Source organism: Echinops telfairi, unplaced genomic scaffold (assembly GCF_000313985.2).
Source record: "Echinops telfairi isolate 266 unplaced genomic scaffold, ASM31398v2 ScPeMD7_1;HRSCAF=3_0, whole genome shotgun sequence".
NCBI classification, from domain to species: domain Eukaryota; kingdom Metazoa; phylum Chordata; class Mammalia; order Afrosoricida; family Tenrecidae; genus Echinops; species Echinops telfairi.
The window spans coordinates 40,941,696-40,956,539 of NW_022103896.1; the positions used below are offsets into that span (position 1 = coordinate 40,941,696).

The following is a 14,844-nucleotide window of genomic DNA, read 5'->3' on the forward strand; positions in this document are numbered from 1 at the left end:
AGCGAGCTCCCTGGCAACTGGCAAGCCAGGACATTCTACTCTGACATCCCTGGCTGCGTGTGCTGAGTTGTCAGCATAACCCCCAGGGTTGCAAAATTGTAGGCATAAAAAGGGAGCCCATGGTTAGGAGATTGATGCCATCTGCGACTGTAACTTAGCAATGTCTCCAGCGCTTCAAGGTCTCTCTACTTCAATGAAATCTTGGTAGTCTGCACCTGCAATGGCTTCACTCTGCTTCACACATGGAAAGAGCCAGCTCCTAGACTTCTTCTTCGCCACCCCCCACCCCTGATCATGAGGGCTAAGATCTCAGGGTTTGAAGTCAACCTTGTCACATTTGGTCATTGCCCAACTGGTGAGATATCTCGTTAGCTGTCTCCCAGGATAAATGATACTCTTTGGTGCAAGATAGTAAAACTTGAGGCTGCCACATTTTTATAATCCAAGGTTTCCTGAATAGGGGCCAGGCCGCAAGGAACAACATTAAGCGGAAATAGAGTGCTTTCAAAAACGTTTGGAGATTAACTTTTTTTATAATGGTAATGTAAGAAAAATCAAATTTGTTCAGAGAAATGAGAGAATCAATTTACTTCCTGAGCTCAAAGTCCCTTAAAACCCATTGCCAACAAGCCAGTTTGATTCACAGTGGCCCCAATAGGACAGAGCAGAACTGCCCCGTAGGGCTTCCAAGGCTGTCACCTTTCCAGCAGCACACTGCCACATCCCCCCACCACCACCACCACCCGGCAGAGCGGCTGGTGAGTTTGAACCTCTGACCTTCCACCTAGCAGCTGAGTATGTGAGCACTGCTCTGCCAGTACTCCTTGAGCACATATGAGACACACGAATAAAGTCAGACTCACAGAGCGCCTCCTCCTGAAACATGGCTGGATTTCTTATATTAAAACTAATAGGAAAAATGTAAAGATAAATAAATAAATAAAAACAAGAACCCCAAACTAAAAATCAAGACAGTTGAAGTAAACATTGAAAAGAAAGAGAAGGGTCGCAGCGCTTAAAACCCTCCAGAATCCTTACCCACCAGACCTCAACGCTGGTCAGGGTGGCTGAAGAGGAAGGGCAGTAAAAGTGAAGCTGTCTGGGGTTCTTTTTTGGTAACATACAAGTTAGAGTTTTAGAAAGCATGCATTGGAAAGACCACTGATCTTGGTAACATAAGGAAGAAATCCAATGCTTAACAACATCTGGGGTGGGGTGGGGAGATGCTGCTGCAGATCTGAGGAGCTGGCTCGTGAATTGACAAATCTGACTTCTCTGTACAACACTCCCTTGTCCCCACCTTCAATGTCAACCATCCTGTCCCACTCAGGGCAACTGATCGAGGGGTCTGTGGGAGGGCGGTTGAAGAGGTCAGTGATGCCAACTCTTCATGCTATGAATCTTACTCAGGTCATTCAGGATGCAGACCAGAATCAGGGTTTAAAAGTATACCATGACTTGAAATATTAATAAATGTAAAGGTTCATAAGTCAAAAACCAAATTCACAACTTGGCATAGAAAGCCCTATCTTTTCCCCATGGAGTGGCTGGTGGTTTCGAACTGCTGCCTTTGAAGTTAGCAGCCCAATGCAAAACCACTATGCCACCAGGGCTCCTGCAAGGGTTCATAAAATGACACACACACACCCAGAAATCATAAGGGATTTAGAAATGTTATTTAATGAATGTTTATTAGTTTCCTAATGTGTATCAGAAAGAGCCCTGGTTACGTGTTGGGCTGCTAATCCCAAGTCTGAAGTTTGAAACCATTAGATGCTCTGGGGAAGAAAGAGGAGGCTTTCTGCTCCTGTAAAGAGTCACAGTCTCAGAGACCCACAGGGGCAGGTCTGCCCCATCCCATAGCGCTGCTAGGAGCATAACTGACCGATGGCAGTGAGTTTGTTTGGAGTTAGTGTGCATCAGACACGGTAATGACAATAATTATGTGAACAAACGGGCCAGCACTGTTGGACGCATTTGACCGAGGCCTTGCGTGGTGTAAATGGTCAACACGCTCAGCTTCTAAATGAAAGGTTGAAGGTTTATGTCCACCGATGTGCCTCAGAAGAAAGGCCTGGCAACCACTTCTGACAAAGGAGTCGTTGAGAACCCTCAGGGGGTCCAGTTCTACTCTGCCACCCATGGGGTTTACTGTAGGAGTTGAAGCCATAGCAACTGCTTCGTCTTTGCTTTTAAAGCATTTTACACATTTTAATCCGTTTACTCCTCATAAAACCCTTAGTAGTTATGGATTGAAGTACGCTCCCCCCACCCACGCCCCGAATATGTGCTGTAAATCCTAACCCCTATGCCGGTGGTTATAATCCTATTTGGAACTCGGCTGTCTTTGTTAGGTTAGTGAGGCAGAGTTAGCGTAGGGTGTGTCTGGCGTTAATCTCTTTTAAGATACCAAAGTGCTTAAACAAGCAAGGAAAGCAGAGGAGAGAAGAGAGCCGCCAAGTTCCACCCCCATCACCCAGGACCAGAAGCTCGAGAGAGACAAGATCTTCCTCCAGAGCAGATGGAGAAGAAATGTCTTTCCCTAGAACGCACAGCCTTAATCAGACTTCCACCCTCCTAGCCCATGAGAAAATCCACCTGTTTGTTAAAGACCCCACTTCTGGTATGTCCACTACAGTAGCGGGGGACAACCCCAACCTAAACCCACCCGCTGCCAGCTCCTCCACATAGCATTGCTTGTGAGGGTCTCTGAGACTGTAAAGCTTTAGGGGAGCAAAGATCTCATCTTTCTTCCATGCGGTGGCTGGTGGGTTTGAACTGCCAACCTTGTGTGAACAGCCCACACCTCGCCCATAACACCACCAGAGCTCCTTGGATAACCAAAGCCAACTGAAACCAAACTCATTGCCATCAAGTCGATGCTGACTCAGAGCAATCCTATAGGACAGGGTAGAATGGGCTCTGACTTTCCAAGATGGTAACTCTTTACCGGAGTAGAAAGCCCCATCTTCCTCCAGCGGAGCGGCTGGGGGCTTAGAACTCTTGACGTTGTGGATCACAGCCAAACTTGACTTTGTACTTGAAAAACTATAATCAAGGGGGGAAACATTAACATAGCAGGAAAGTTTGAGGTTGTCATCAGTCACTCAACCTCAATGACTTTGGGGAAGCATATCTCACTCCCGGTGTCCACAATCTGACTGGGCAGAGAAGATGCCAACAGGGCCCGAATGACCCAGATATGCAAGACCAGTTGAGAAAGGAAGCAGCAAATTCAGCCTCAACCACCTAGATGAGTGATCTTTGAAAACGGCACAGCTTGGGATGGAAAATCAATGCAGTGTTCAGGGTCGTTGCTGGACTCAATTAAAGTGAAACGAAGACAGTTAGTAGGTGGCCTGCTCTTGATCACCTGAACGTGTGGAGGAAGGTGCTACAAAGAATGAAATGAACAGTTAGGGACATAGGACTCTGGCATTTGAATTGAAGGCTCTGAGAACTCAAAAGGGTGAGAAGCCTCCAGTCAATGGATAAGAATGGAATTGGAATGCAGGTCACAGCCCTCGTTCTGGGATGAGTGCGTGAAACAGACCGGGGTCGAGGCAGTGTTGAGGCTGCAGTCTCATTGCAGCCAGACAGGGTTCATGTCTACCAAACACAGTTCAAGCAATGGTTTCAATGTACTGACCTTGGTTCTCGCCACTCACTCTCCACCCCTTGAAATCTTTCCTTTACCCCACTGCTTCGGAGCATTATCTGTGACCTCCTGGCCATCTCTGTGCCCCTAATGCCTAGCCAAGGGACGGCAGAAAGGAATGAAATATGTGCGGAAGGGAATCGACCTAGTTTTATGATCAGAGCAATGAGATAATAATGATGAGAATGACAATCAGGATACCTAAACTGTCTTATTTAATCCCTGAAGCAACATGCTGAGAGACATCCTGTCAGTACACCGAAGCTACTTGCCGGTGAAAGCTTCAAAGAGACTATGCTGTCTTGACGAAGTAGGAGGTGTCACACACGCATTAGGAACTTGCCGTTGGAGGACCACCACTACCTGTCACTGAAGAAAGCAAAGCAAGGCCCACCCCAGCTCTCTGACTTCTTGCTCCCGTCATGCAATGTAAAGTCCCCCAAGTGGTTGTTCACGCAGCTGATTGCCAGCTGGTGACGGACGTGCCAAGCACTCCCCTTGAGATGCTCGGAGTTGAAGCCATCGTTGGTTTTCTCTGACCATATCTCCGTACTGCAGGCTGCGCTCTTACACCTGGCGGCCGCTGGACCCTCTTCTGGGCTTGCAGACGCAGTTCCCAGGAGGAAGGCACCCCGTGTCTCTGAGGTGACACTCAGTAACCTGTACACCACCAGGGGAACTTCATGTAGAACCCATGGGCCATACGGAAGCCAGGCCATCTGAAACCTACCCTCCAAATCTGACGGAAATCCATCCAGTCCTTTGCAAGGATGTGGTAACAAGCTATTGTATTTATGTTGATGACCATAAATCGGCTTTCTGTGGAACACACAGGTTGATAAGAGGCTGACCCTAGCCATAAATGAAATCTTGAAAGGTCAAAATTGGGCTATGAGGCCCATGAGCTAAGCACTTTGCTGAAACCTAGAGGAAATGAATGTTATGCCGGGGAGGTACCTACTGACTCTCCCCATCATCCCCTCTTCCTCCGTCCTCCAGGTGGGAGGGAGCACTCACCCGCACACCTCTTCCCGTCCTCCGCCAGGGTGTAGCCGCTGTAGCACTGGCAGACGAAGGAGCCTGGCACATTGACGCAGAGCTGCTCGCAGGCGTGGTCCTCCACCGCACACAGATCCTGGACTGAGGCAAGGGTGGCACCGTAAGCACACAGCCCAGAAGAAGATGGCGCCCGCAGTGCCAAACCCCAAACCATGCCCACTGCCACCGGGGCGACATCACCTCATGGTGACCCTGTAGGACTGCCCCGTAAGGGTTTCTGAAGCTGTAACTTTTTACCAGAGTAGAGAGTCTTATTGTGCTCCCTCAGAGCAGCTGGTGACTTTGAACCGCTGACTGTTCAGTGAGCAGCCCATTGAGCTACCAAGGGTCCTCCAGCAACGGAGCCCAAACAGCTCACCAAACGCACCGTCATTGACTCAATTCCGACACACAGCGGGGAAAGCTGCCCCTGTGGGTCTGCAGGACTACATCCTTCTGGGAGGAGAAAGCTTCAATCTCTCAGAGTCAATGCATAATCCACGATGCCACCAGGACTCCGGACGCGCCTCTACAGTATTTACTGAAATGATTCTGACATTCATAATTGCCAAAAGCTGGGTGGGAACAAACCAAATGCCCATCAACGGATGGACGGATAAACAAAAACGGCCTCTCCATAAATGAGGTGCTGTAGCCTTGGCTCTGACTCATGGAAGCCTTATGTGTGATCAGAGTAGTGCACCATGGGGCTTTCAGTGGCTGGTTTTTCACAAGTAGATCGATGGGACTTTCTTGCAAGGTGCCTCTGGGGGGCCTCAAACCAGCAACCTCTGGTTAGCAGCCAAGTGTGTTTAACTGTTGGCACCACTCAGCGTTCATACAATTACTGAATTATAGAGGGAAATGGGAGTTCTGATACATGCTAGAGAGGGGAATGAACCTGGAAAACATCATATGAAGTGCAATCATCCAGGCATAAAAGAGAAATATCGTCTTATTCCACTCACAGGAGATAGCTAGAGCAGGCTAATGCATAGAGTCAGAAAGTGGTTACCAGGAGCTGGGGGAAGAGTGGACAGGAGAATTATTGATTAAGGAGTACTGTTTGGGGTGATAAAAACTTTTGGAAGTAGAAGTGGTGATGACATAGTGGTTACACATTGGGCTGCTAACCACAAGGTCTACAGTTTGAAACCACCAGCCGCTCCTCAGGAGAAAGACAGGGCTTCTACTCCCATAAAAACTGACAGTCTCCGAGACTCACAGGGACAGTTCTGTCCTGTTCTATAGGGTCATTATGAGTCAGTATTGACTTGGCAGTTAGAGTTAATATAATTAATGCCACTGAATGTACACTTAAAGATGGTTTAAATGGCAAATTTTATTATGTATATATTTGTCACCATTTAAAAAAAAAAGTAAAAATCACTCTTGAAAAACATTGTAAGTATCAATATATGACCATACTAGAAAACAGGAAGCAGAGAAATACAAATACAACAATACCAAATCTACCACACATCAAATACAGAAATACAAAACAACAATACCAAATCTACCACACATCAGTAAGCCCTCACCCCACCCAGAGGTAACCACTGCGCTCATCTGGGCGAGCTTTCCTTCTAGATGAGTGTCTGTGTAGACACAAAAACCATAGTTTTCAAATTCAGAACTATTCACGTCTAGTAAATACAGTCAATACTTGTCAATCAACATTGGTTTGTATTTTCCCGTGTCCAAGAACGTCCACTGGCATTCTTAGGCTGGTTGCTGAGAACAGTAAATGATCCTGAACAGGCAGTGGGCCCTGTCTGCATGAGGACCCTGCCTGTCCTTGGGGAACACAGAGTGCCCCACGATGGCACTCTCACTGACGCACATGGAGACAATCTGGGCTGGCTTTGACAGGTTTCAGATGAGGAAGCTGAAGGAGAACGCAGTTAAAAGACCCCAAATTCCACCAGAGTCACGGCAGGTTAACGGCGTGCGCCTAATTCTACTGCCTGCAGCGCTCTCTTCAGACGTTCTCCTCAGTCATCTACCTACCAGAGGGTCTTTGAAAATCCTCCTTGCTCTCTGGTCATTCTTCTCAATAATAAATGGGGAGACAGAGGAGCCCATGGAGGCTCGGTGATGAGGATTACTGCCCACCCACAGAGGGCTGAGCCTGGCCATTTACTCCAGGCAACACAGGAATGTACCCCTCCCATGCAGAGGATGAAAACTGAGAGGCATTTTCAATCGATTACTGAGTTGGTCCTTGCATAAGGATGTGGTGAGGCTGTTTATCACCCCGGAAACTTGCCGGGCCGGATCCTGTGGACAAGCCCTGGTCCTCCAAGAACTTTTACCTGTAACATGGCAGAACATCAGACAGCATTCAACTGGTCAACTATATTCAACCCAAACTCACTGCCATCGAGTCCATGCCAACTCACAGTGACCCTATAGGACAGAGTAGATCTGCCCTGAGAATTTCTGAGACTGAAACTCTTTATGGGAGTAGAAAACCCTATCTTTCTCCTGTGGCAGGGCTAGTGGTTTTGAACTATGAACCTTACCGTTGGTTAGCAGCCCCACATGTAACCACTACACCAAATGAGCTCCTTCAGAGCATTTTCTGAGATGAAAAGCGTTCACTCTGACAGTTGTGCTAAATACATAATTAACATGAATGCTGGCTGAAGGCTGAATCCCTGGATACAATGACTAAATTGAATCACATAGATCTTTGGGTGTCACAGCTGGTTGCGTTCTTTTAAAAATATAAATAAAACATAGCATTATAAGAAGTTATATAAATATAGCATCATATAAATAGCATCTTATAGAGCTATATAAATATATCAGTAGAAGAAGGTAAAAGTTAATCTCACTCAGTACTTCCTTAATGAGTATTAAGCTATCTTAAAATAGTATTAAATGAGTATTAATAGTATTAAATGCGTATCTAACTATTATTTTAAAATAGTCCAAATAGTTATCTAATATAAATCTTTATACTATACTGTTTTTCATAGTTGCTTAGGTTGAAGATTCAACAAATAAGGATTCTGGTTTTAAAATGCTAACAGGAGTTTTATACTCAAATGAGTAAAGTGGATTTTAAAATCAGAGATGCAAATTCCTTTCCCTCTTATAGCATACTTATAGCTTAGATTTCCAACTGATGGTCCCAGTGGATTGAGAAGAAAGAAACATGCCAATAAGCGGAACAACTTTTTTTAAAAACCTACCACTGTCTGACTCAGCGCAACTTCGTTGGGTCGTGGAGCTGCCCGAGAGTCCCCGAGAGATAATCTTTCTGTAAGCACAGCACCACATCTGTGTCCAGCAGAACAGCTGGTGGGTTTGGATCCACATGACCTTGTGGTGAGCAGGGGAGTGCTTTAACCCCTGCACCACTGGCGGGTCCATGGAACAACTTTAGCTGATGCCCCAAACCTTTGTGGACAATTAGGGAATGAGGAAACCGACAGTTAGGTACAAATCCAAGCAGAGAGCTAAGAAACCACTGATGTCTCCTGTAGGACAGGGCAGAACTCTCCCTCCCTGTGGGTTTCTGAGACGGCCCCTCTTTACAGAAGCCGAAAGCCTCATCTTTCTCCCAGGTAATTAGGATATTCATTCCATTACTCAGTAAACCTGTATGGAACTCTGCTACGTCTTAGGGACTGCTGCAGGCCCTGGGGATATGGCCACGAGGAAGCCAAAGGGGTTCCCGCTATTCCAGCTCGCGCATCCTCCGCGGAGTTAGTAATGTGAAGCTCCAGGAAGAGAATTGGTGGCTGAAAGAATGGCACAAAGGCCCGAGGAATGGGCAGGTCAAGTCAGATGCAACTTAAACAACTAAAATTGCTCTTGAAATGAGTTGACCCTGACTCCTGGCAACAGCACGAAGCGTTGCCTGGTCCTGTGACAGCTTCAGGATCATCGGTGTATTTGAGTCCACTATTGGGGTCCTTGGTCATCTGGGAGGCTTCCAGTACTATCTGAGATAAGGTTCTCATGCCCTCCAGCATCATGGCCACAAGCACGCCATCCACCTCAACATGACAAACACAATTCAGTGGTGGAAACCACTAAAACAGGTCAGAAATGATGACCCCAGAGAGGGATGGTGATAATAATGGGGGAAGTTCAGCATGGGCCCCAGTGGCCAGTAGGCAAGAGTGGCTGGGGACAGGTCACAGATAAGACACACCTACAGAAAAGGGAAGGGCATTCAGACTGAGGAAGCAGGGAGTAATGCAGATGCAGGAGGCATAGACGTCCTCTCTCCAGGATTTCTAAGGGAAGAAGCAGGGCAGATGCCCACAAACCCTTGGACGCCATTATACCCTCACGATAATGTCCTCCCTCATCCGGATGATGGGTCTCTTTGTCTCGTCTTTTCCAGTATAAGACATAATAAATGTTCTCCTTAGATTACATTTGAGAGGTGGGGGTCTCCTCTGTACCTTGAAGCGCTTGATGACAGTGTATGCTGTGTGTGCCCACTTCATGATGGTTGCCACGCATGAATCCATTATCGTAGCTACGACGTCGATCCATCCCATCGGTGGTTTCCCTCCTGTTGTCGGACCCTCTGCTTTACCCAACATGCTGTCTTCCTCCAGTGCTAAGTCTTTCTTGATGCTACATCCAAACCAAGCAAGACCAAGCCTCCCTGCCTTCACTTCTAGGGAGCATTCTGGCTGTGTTCTTCTAAGACCGATTCATTTGTTCTCGCGGAAGTCCATAGTATATGCAACAGTCTTCACCAGTGCCACAATTCAAACACAGGGGCTGCAGAGGGAGGCAAGAGACAGAATGGCTCTTCTGCCCAGCCCTGAGCGGGGACACCAGCAGCCGTCAGGTTGTGGCCCCATCAAAAGAACCTGAGGCCCAGGTTCTGCCCCTCCAACTCCTGCAACCCAAGTGCCATCAAACCAGACTGTTGGTGAAAGCTCTCTAGATGACTCCAGCAGGCAGCCAGGCTCGACAATCACAGAACTCAATGGGATAAAATGTCCTCACAGTCCCCCAAAGGCAAGATACCCAGTCCCAGAGGTCAACCTCCCCCTGCATAACTGATAAGTTCCCATACAGCTCTGAGCGAATGCTGCCCCGACACTACAGGAGGGTGCAGAGCATGGTGGGAACAAGAGGGACCGTTACTCCCACTGCAGATGACTGTTCCACAAACAGCAAGCTTGCCAGCTGGCCCAATGCGCTCTGTCCTTTCATATTGTTTTCAGAATGTTGGAGATTTATGGCCACCAGTGAGTTGCACTGTCCCAAGGGAAACCACTGAAGGATTAACATAATTAAACAAAGACAAAGGAATACACACAAACTACGTTCTGACAAAGCAACTCCTGACAAAGCAACTCCGTTGTTTGTCTGGCTGCCCATCACTTCCATTTGAAATAACTACAGATGTTTTTGGATGATTCCTCATGCTTTTGAAAAACAGTCTTTCTTTCTCTCACAGCCTAGGAGAATTTTGCTGAAGGGCAATAAATGCCTGGGGGGGTGGAGGAAATTTAAATCTCAGTTCCTGTCTCCCCGGGAACAACGTGATGTCTTCTCAACCTGGGGAATTGCCACACTATGCTCAAGACCAGTCAAATGTCACCTCCTCCAGGAAGTTGGCTGGGCTTGGAGGCTCCAGTATCACATGACTCCAATCCAGCATTTGCCCCATGGCATTGGAAGGGCCCCATCACAGGTCTTCCTGCCCCACTAGAACGTGTGCTGGTCTGGCTCAGCTCTGATTCCCAGTGTCCCAGCGCATGTGCTTGGTACTCCATGACCATTCTTTTGTTGAACAAATAAACATCAAAGGCCCATACACCCTGCAGCCTCCCAGAAGGGCTGTTCCAAGAGTCCTGAAAATGTCCCCTTCCATCAGAAATGAGACCTTTGGACTTTGGAGCAGTCTGGCCCCAGCTGGGATGACTTCATCTCAGTCACCCCTCTGAGATTCAATCACAATTCATGGCGCTCTCCTTCGCTCGCCCCATGTGCCTTTCCTGTTTCCATCCCTCATTCCTTCCTAACCCTCCGAACATTGTCCATGGGTAAAGACCGCCCTTTGGATCTCAATTGGTTGATTATTCTAACACAGGAGTGAGTTCAGTACCAGACTTGAAAGGTGACTGTCGCCATTAGATTCTCTATCAACTTGAACCTGTGTGAAAGGGTTGGGGTGGTGTCCAACCCATCCATCAGCCACAGAGTGATGAGGCCTCCATGGGGGTGTGGCCTTTGAATAAGAGAGACACTGGGAGCCTCTCCTTCCTCTTGCCCTTCACCTTCCTCCTTGCTGGGACACGGTGCCTGCCTTCCATGGGCCCGTGTGGGCCACCAACCTGGAGAACTGTCAGTGCCCTGCCAGGTTTCCACTGACCGTGGATTCATGAGACTCCGCACCCACTGGCCTGGGATCTCCCTGCTTCCCACGTCACCTTCCTGTGTCATCAGCTTGCAGCTCAGTGTGTCTGAAGAGGGCTCTGGCTAGCATTAGACCCAGGGACTGGCCCGGGATGCTTTCTTGATCTAAAACTCTCTCATACATATAGGAGTGTCACTGGTTTTGTTTCCCTGGACAACCCATCCTAAACACAGTGACTAGAGGCCACAGTCATGGGGGTCCCACTAGTCTCTAGCTGACCATTAAGCCTAGTCTTTTTCTTTTTTTAAATTATTTTTAGTTTTGTTCCACATTTTTCCTCCCACTCTATCTAGGATCTTCTAATATGATCCTTTTCAGTGCACGAGTCCTGGAAGTGGTAGCGGGCACCATCTAGTTCTTCTGGTCTCAGGGTTGAGGGGACTGAGGTTCATGTGGTCTATCCATCCCTTGGATTCATGCTTCTATATATCTTTGGGAAGGATGGTCTCAGTGGTCTCTGGAGGAACCCCAACACAAATTTGCCTATATCTCAATTCTAAAAAATACTACGCTACTTTATTAAATACTTATAAAACCATAAGAGTTATTACATTCAAATTAAAACAACAACATAACGTGGGCTACGTTTTGTCTGGCGAGTCCTCTGCTGTTAATCTGATATAACAAAGTAGACAATTTCCAGTTTTATATCAAAAGATCTCACTACACTGAGGCAATACCTTCCCAGTGGACAACCTTCAGCACTTAGCTGGCAAGCTGAAGAATCGTCTTGCTTCTCTTAGTCCTCAGAGGATTTTCAGAGTGATGCTGTGTCAAGAAGCCCTGGTGATATCCTTAGCTACACATTCAACTGCTAATCACAAGGCCAGCAGTTCAAAAGCACCAGCTACTTGGAGAGAGAAAAATGAGGCATTCTGCTCCCATAAAGATGCACAGCCTCCGGCCCCCCAAAGGGACGGTTCTCCTCTGCCCTGGAGGGGTCGCTGGGAGTCAGAATCCACTCGAGAGCAGTGCGTTTGCTTTGCTTGCTTGGTTATCTGGGTCTGCTCAGTCTTCCCGGGTGCAACAATAAACTCATGAGGATTTGCTAACCAATAGCTCCAATGCGGCGCCAAATCCATCCATAATGTTTCCCCAGAAGCTCGCCGTCACCCTAAATTCAACTGCTGGCCTTCCTCTGTGAAAAAGCCCCAGTGACACAGTGGGTTAAGCATCCGGCTGTTAACCAAAGGGTCTGTGGTTCGAGCCCACCAGCCAAAGGAGGAAGATGAGGCAGCCTGCTTGCACAGACTGGCAGTCTTGGAAACCTGACGGGGGCAGCTGTATGATGTCCCATAGGGTCACTCTGAGTCAGACTTGGCTCTGGTGTGGTGGGTGCCTTCATCTGTGACCTCGAAACCCTGGCGCACGTCTCTTGGAGAACAAGAGACAAAGACTGAGGCTGTGAGGCTGACATCACCCCGGGCTTACTCAAAGGGCTTTTCCTGATGTTTCAGAACTTCAGACAAGCCACATTGGTGTCGCGGACACACCACGAGAGTTTAATCCTACCTTTCGAGTTAAAGGCGTGCCCCGTGTCTCACAACTCTGGCTGGTACTAAACCCGAACTGGAGAAACCAGAAATGATGTCTCCCCCAACGTGAAGGAAACAGATGTGTTGGTGGGGGCTGCTCTTTCACTAGCCTGGGAACACCACCAGATCACCCTGAAGCTCCCAGAGAAGGCTCCCTCCAGTTCGGGCTCCACAAAGCCAGCAGAGCCCAGCTCTGCCTTCAGGGGACCCTCTCCCTTCCTTCCCCAGGCCTGAGAGCACTGGTCTTATTTTGACAGCTGCAGTTTGGACTTAAAAGACTTTCAACCGTAACTGTGAGTCACCCGCCCAGGATAACATGACCAAATTTTAACATTGGTAAAGCAGGACACCATTGATAAAACTCATATGCTGGCGAAAGAGCCACATGGCAGCTGAAAACCATATACCCTAGCTTGTCATGCATTCTTTCCAAAAATCGAGACTTTTTAAAAATGCCACGGGATGCGGGACAAATTGTTAAAAATTGGGACTGTCCCGCCAAAAGCGGTACATCTGGTCACCTTAGCCTAGGAGCCTCCCCGCGAAGAAACAAAGAAACCCCAGCCTCACTGAGGACAAACAAACCTATCCTTTCAGGCAGACCCCAGCGTGGCCTCCGCAGCTCCGCACCCCACCCCTGTCAGTTCAGTCTTTCCTAGCAAGTCTCCTAGTCACTAACAGGATTTGGGTTTTCTTTTGAGGAGGGAAGAGGGAGAAAGTGGGGCTTTCTAACTCACAAGGGCAGTTCTGCCACGTCTGATGGCCACTATGCGTCGGCATCAACTGGATGGTAAGGAGTTATTGGTTGTTTTTTGTTTCTGTTTTGTTTGGGGAACACGGGTAAAGGGGGTTGGATGGAAGACTCCCCCAAACAAAGCCTTGAGACCTAAGTAAGTCTTACCAAATGAAGTTGATCAAAGCAAGACATACCTATGAATTCATAAATGAATGCTCTTCTTTGGCAGATTCAAACGCACTGCCTTCTAGTCTATTCTGACCCATAGCAGCCCTACAGAATGGCCCTGTGGACTTCTAAGACTACAACTCTTTTGGGAATAGAGAGTCTCACCTTTCTCCTGCAGAGCCGCTGGTAGGTTTGAACTCCCGACTTTGCAGTTAGCAGCCCAGTGCATAACCACCCTGCCATCGGGGCTCCTTACTTTGGTAGAGTGCTTTTTTCAATTTCTGGTCGTCACATCATTATGTTCTTCCTGGGAACCCCCGCCTACCTGGACTCTCCCGGGGAGTGAGCTGGTTTGGAATACGCAAACACACGGACTTGGGTCCCATGTCCAGAGCTTTTCATCTGATGGGTCTGGGACAGGGCTTAGGAATGCACATTTCTAACAAGACCGGAGCCTGAATTCTGTTTTCCTCCAAGGCGGTGGCCCATTACCACTAGGAAGTGGAGACTGTCGTCTGGGGACACCACCCTGAGAACCCCACGCCTGGGTGTCAGTGAACACTAGAGAGCAGAGGTGAGGCGGGACAAGGTTCAAGCCCGTTTCCCCCAGATGTGTCATCACCCTTTCACAACGGCATTTCTCCACTCACATTTGGTCAGCTCAGTCTCCCATGGGCCCCACTCACCCCTCTGTTACAAAATGGTGTGGTTGTTGTTTATCCTATGACCCGGCAGAGACAGAAGGTGGTGCCAGTCTGCCCACCATGGTGCCCCAGCTTCAGGCCCAGCAGCGGGCTTAAGAGGAAGCTGCTCCTGCCCTGCAGGCCCTGACTTCTGCTGGTGACCATCTTAGCTGCACCTTGGGCCCCGTGTTCTAGTCCACAGCTGCAGGGGGCTGCTGTGCTGGTCTGCATAACTGCCCACCATGTTGCTCCCCCTCCATGCTCTGATTGTGGGCTGCCCTTCCAGCGCAAAAACCAGAACCAAACTCACTGCCAACCACAAGGTCAGCAGTTTGAAACCGTCAGCCTCTCTGAGGGAGAAAGAGGTGCCTTTCTACTCCTGTCAACTATTGCACAGGGGCAGTTCCACCCTGTCCTGTCGGGTCATTTTGAGTCAGAATCAAGGCAGTGAGTTTGAGTCTTTGAAGACTGTGCATGGGGCTTTCTACTGCCATAGAGAATTTCAGTCTCAGAAACCCACAGGGCAGTTCTACCATGTCCCATAGGGTCCCTATGAGTCCCCAGTGTGGAGCTGTCAGAGCTGTCATGTTTCATTTATTTCAGAATCAACAGGATGGCAGGGG

The 14,844-nt window shown here is 48.3% G+C and overlaps 1 protein-coding gene across 3 annotated transcripts in view; it reads right to left on the minus strand.

The window, feature by feature from the left end:
- Window positions 1-14,844, minus strand: part of MATN2 (matrilin 2) — a 191,894-nt gene that overhangs the window by 72,740 nt on the left and 104,310 nt on the right. For all 3 annotated transcript variants that reach the window (XM_045284889.1, XM_030886313.2, XM_004697704.2), the window contains exon 5: window positions 4,676-4,798. In XM_045284889.1, coding sequence (XP_045140824.1) covers window positions 4,676-4,798 — 123 coding nt within the window. The remainder of the gene's footprint in view (window positions 1-4,675; window positions 4,799-14,844) is intronic.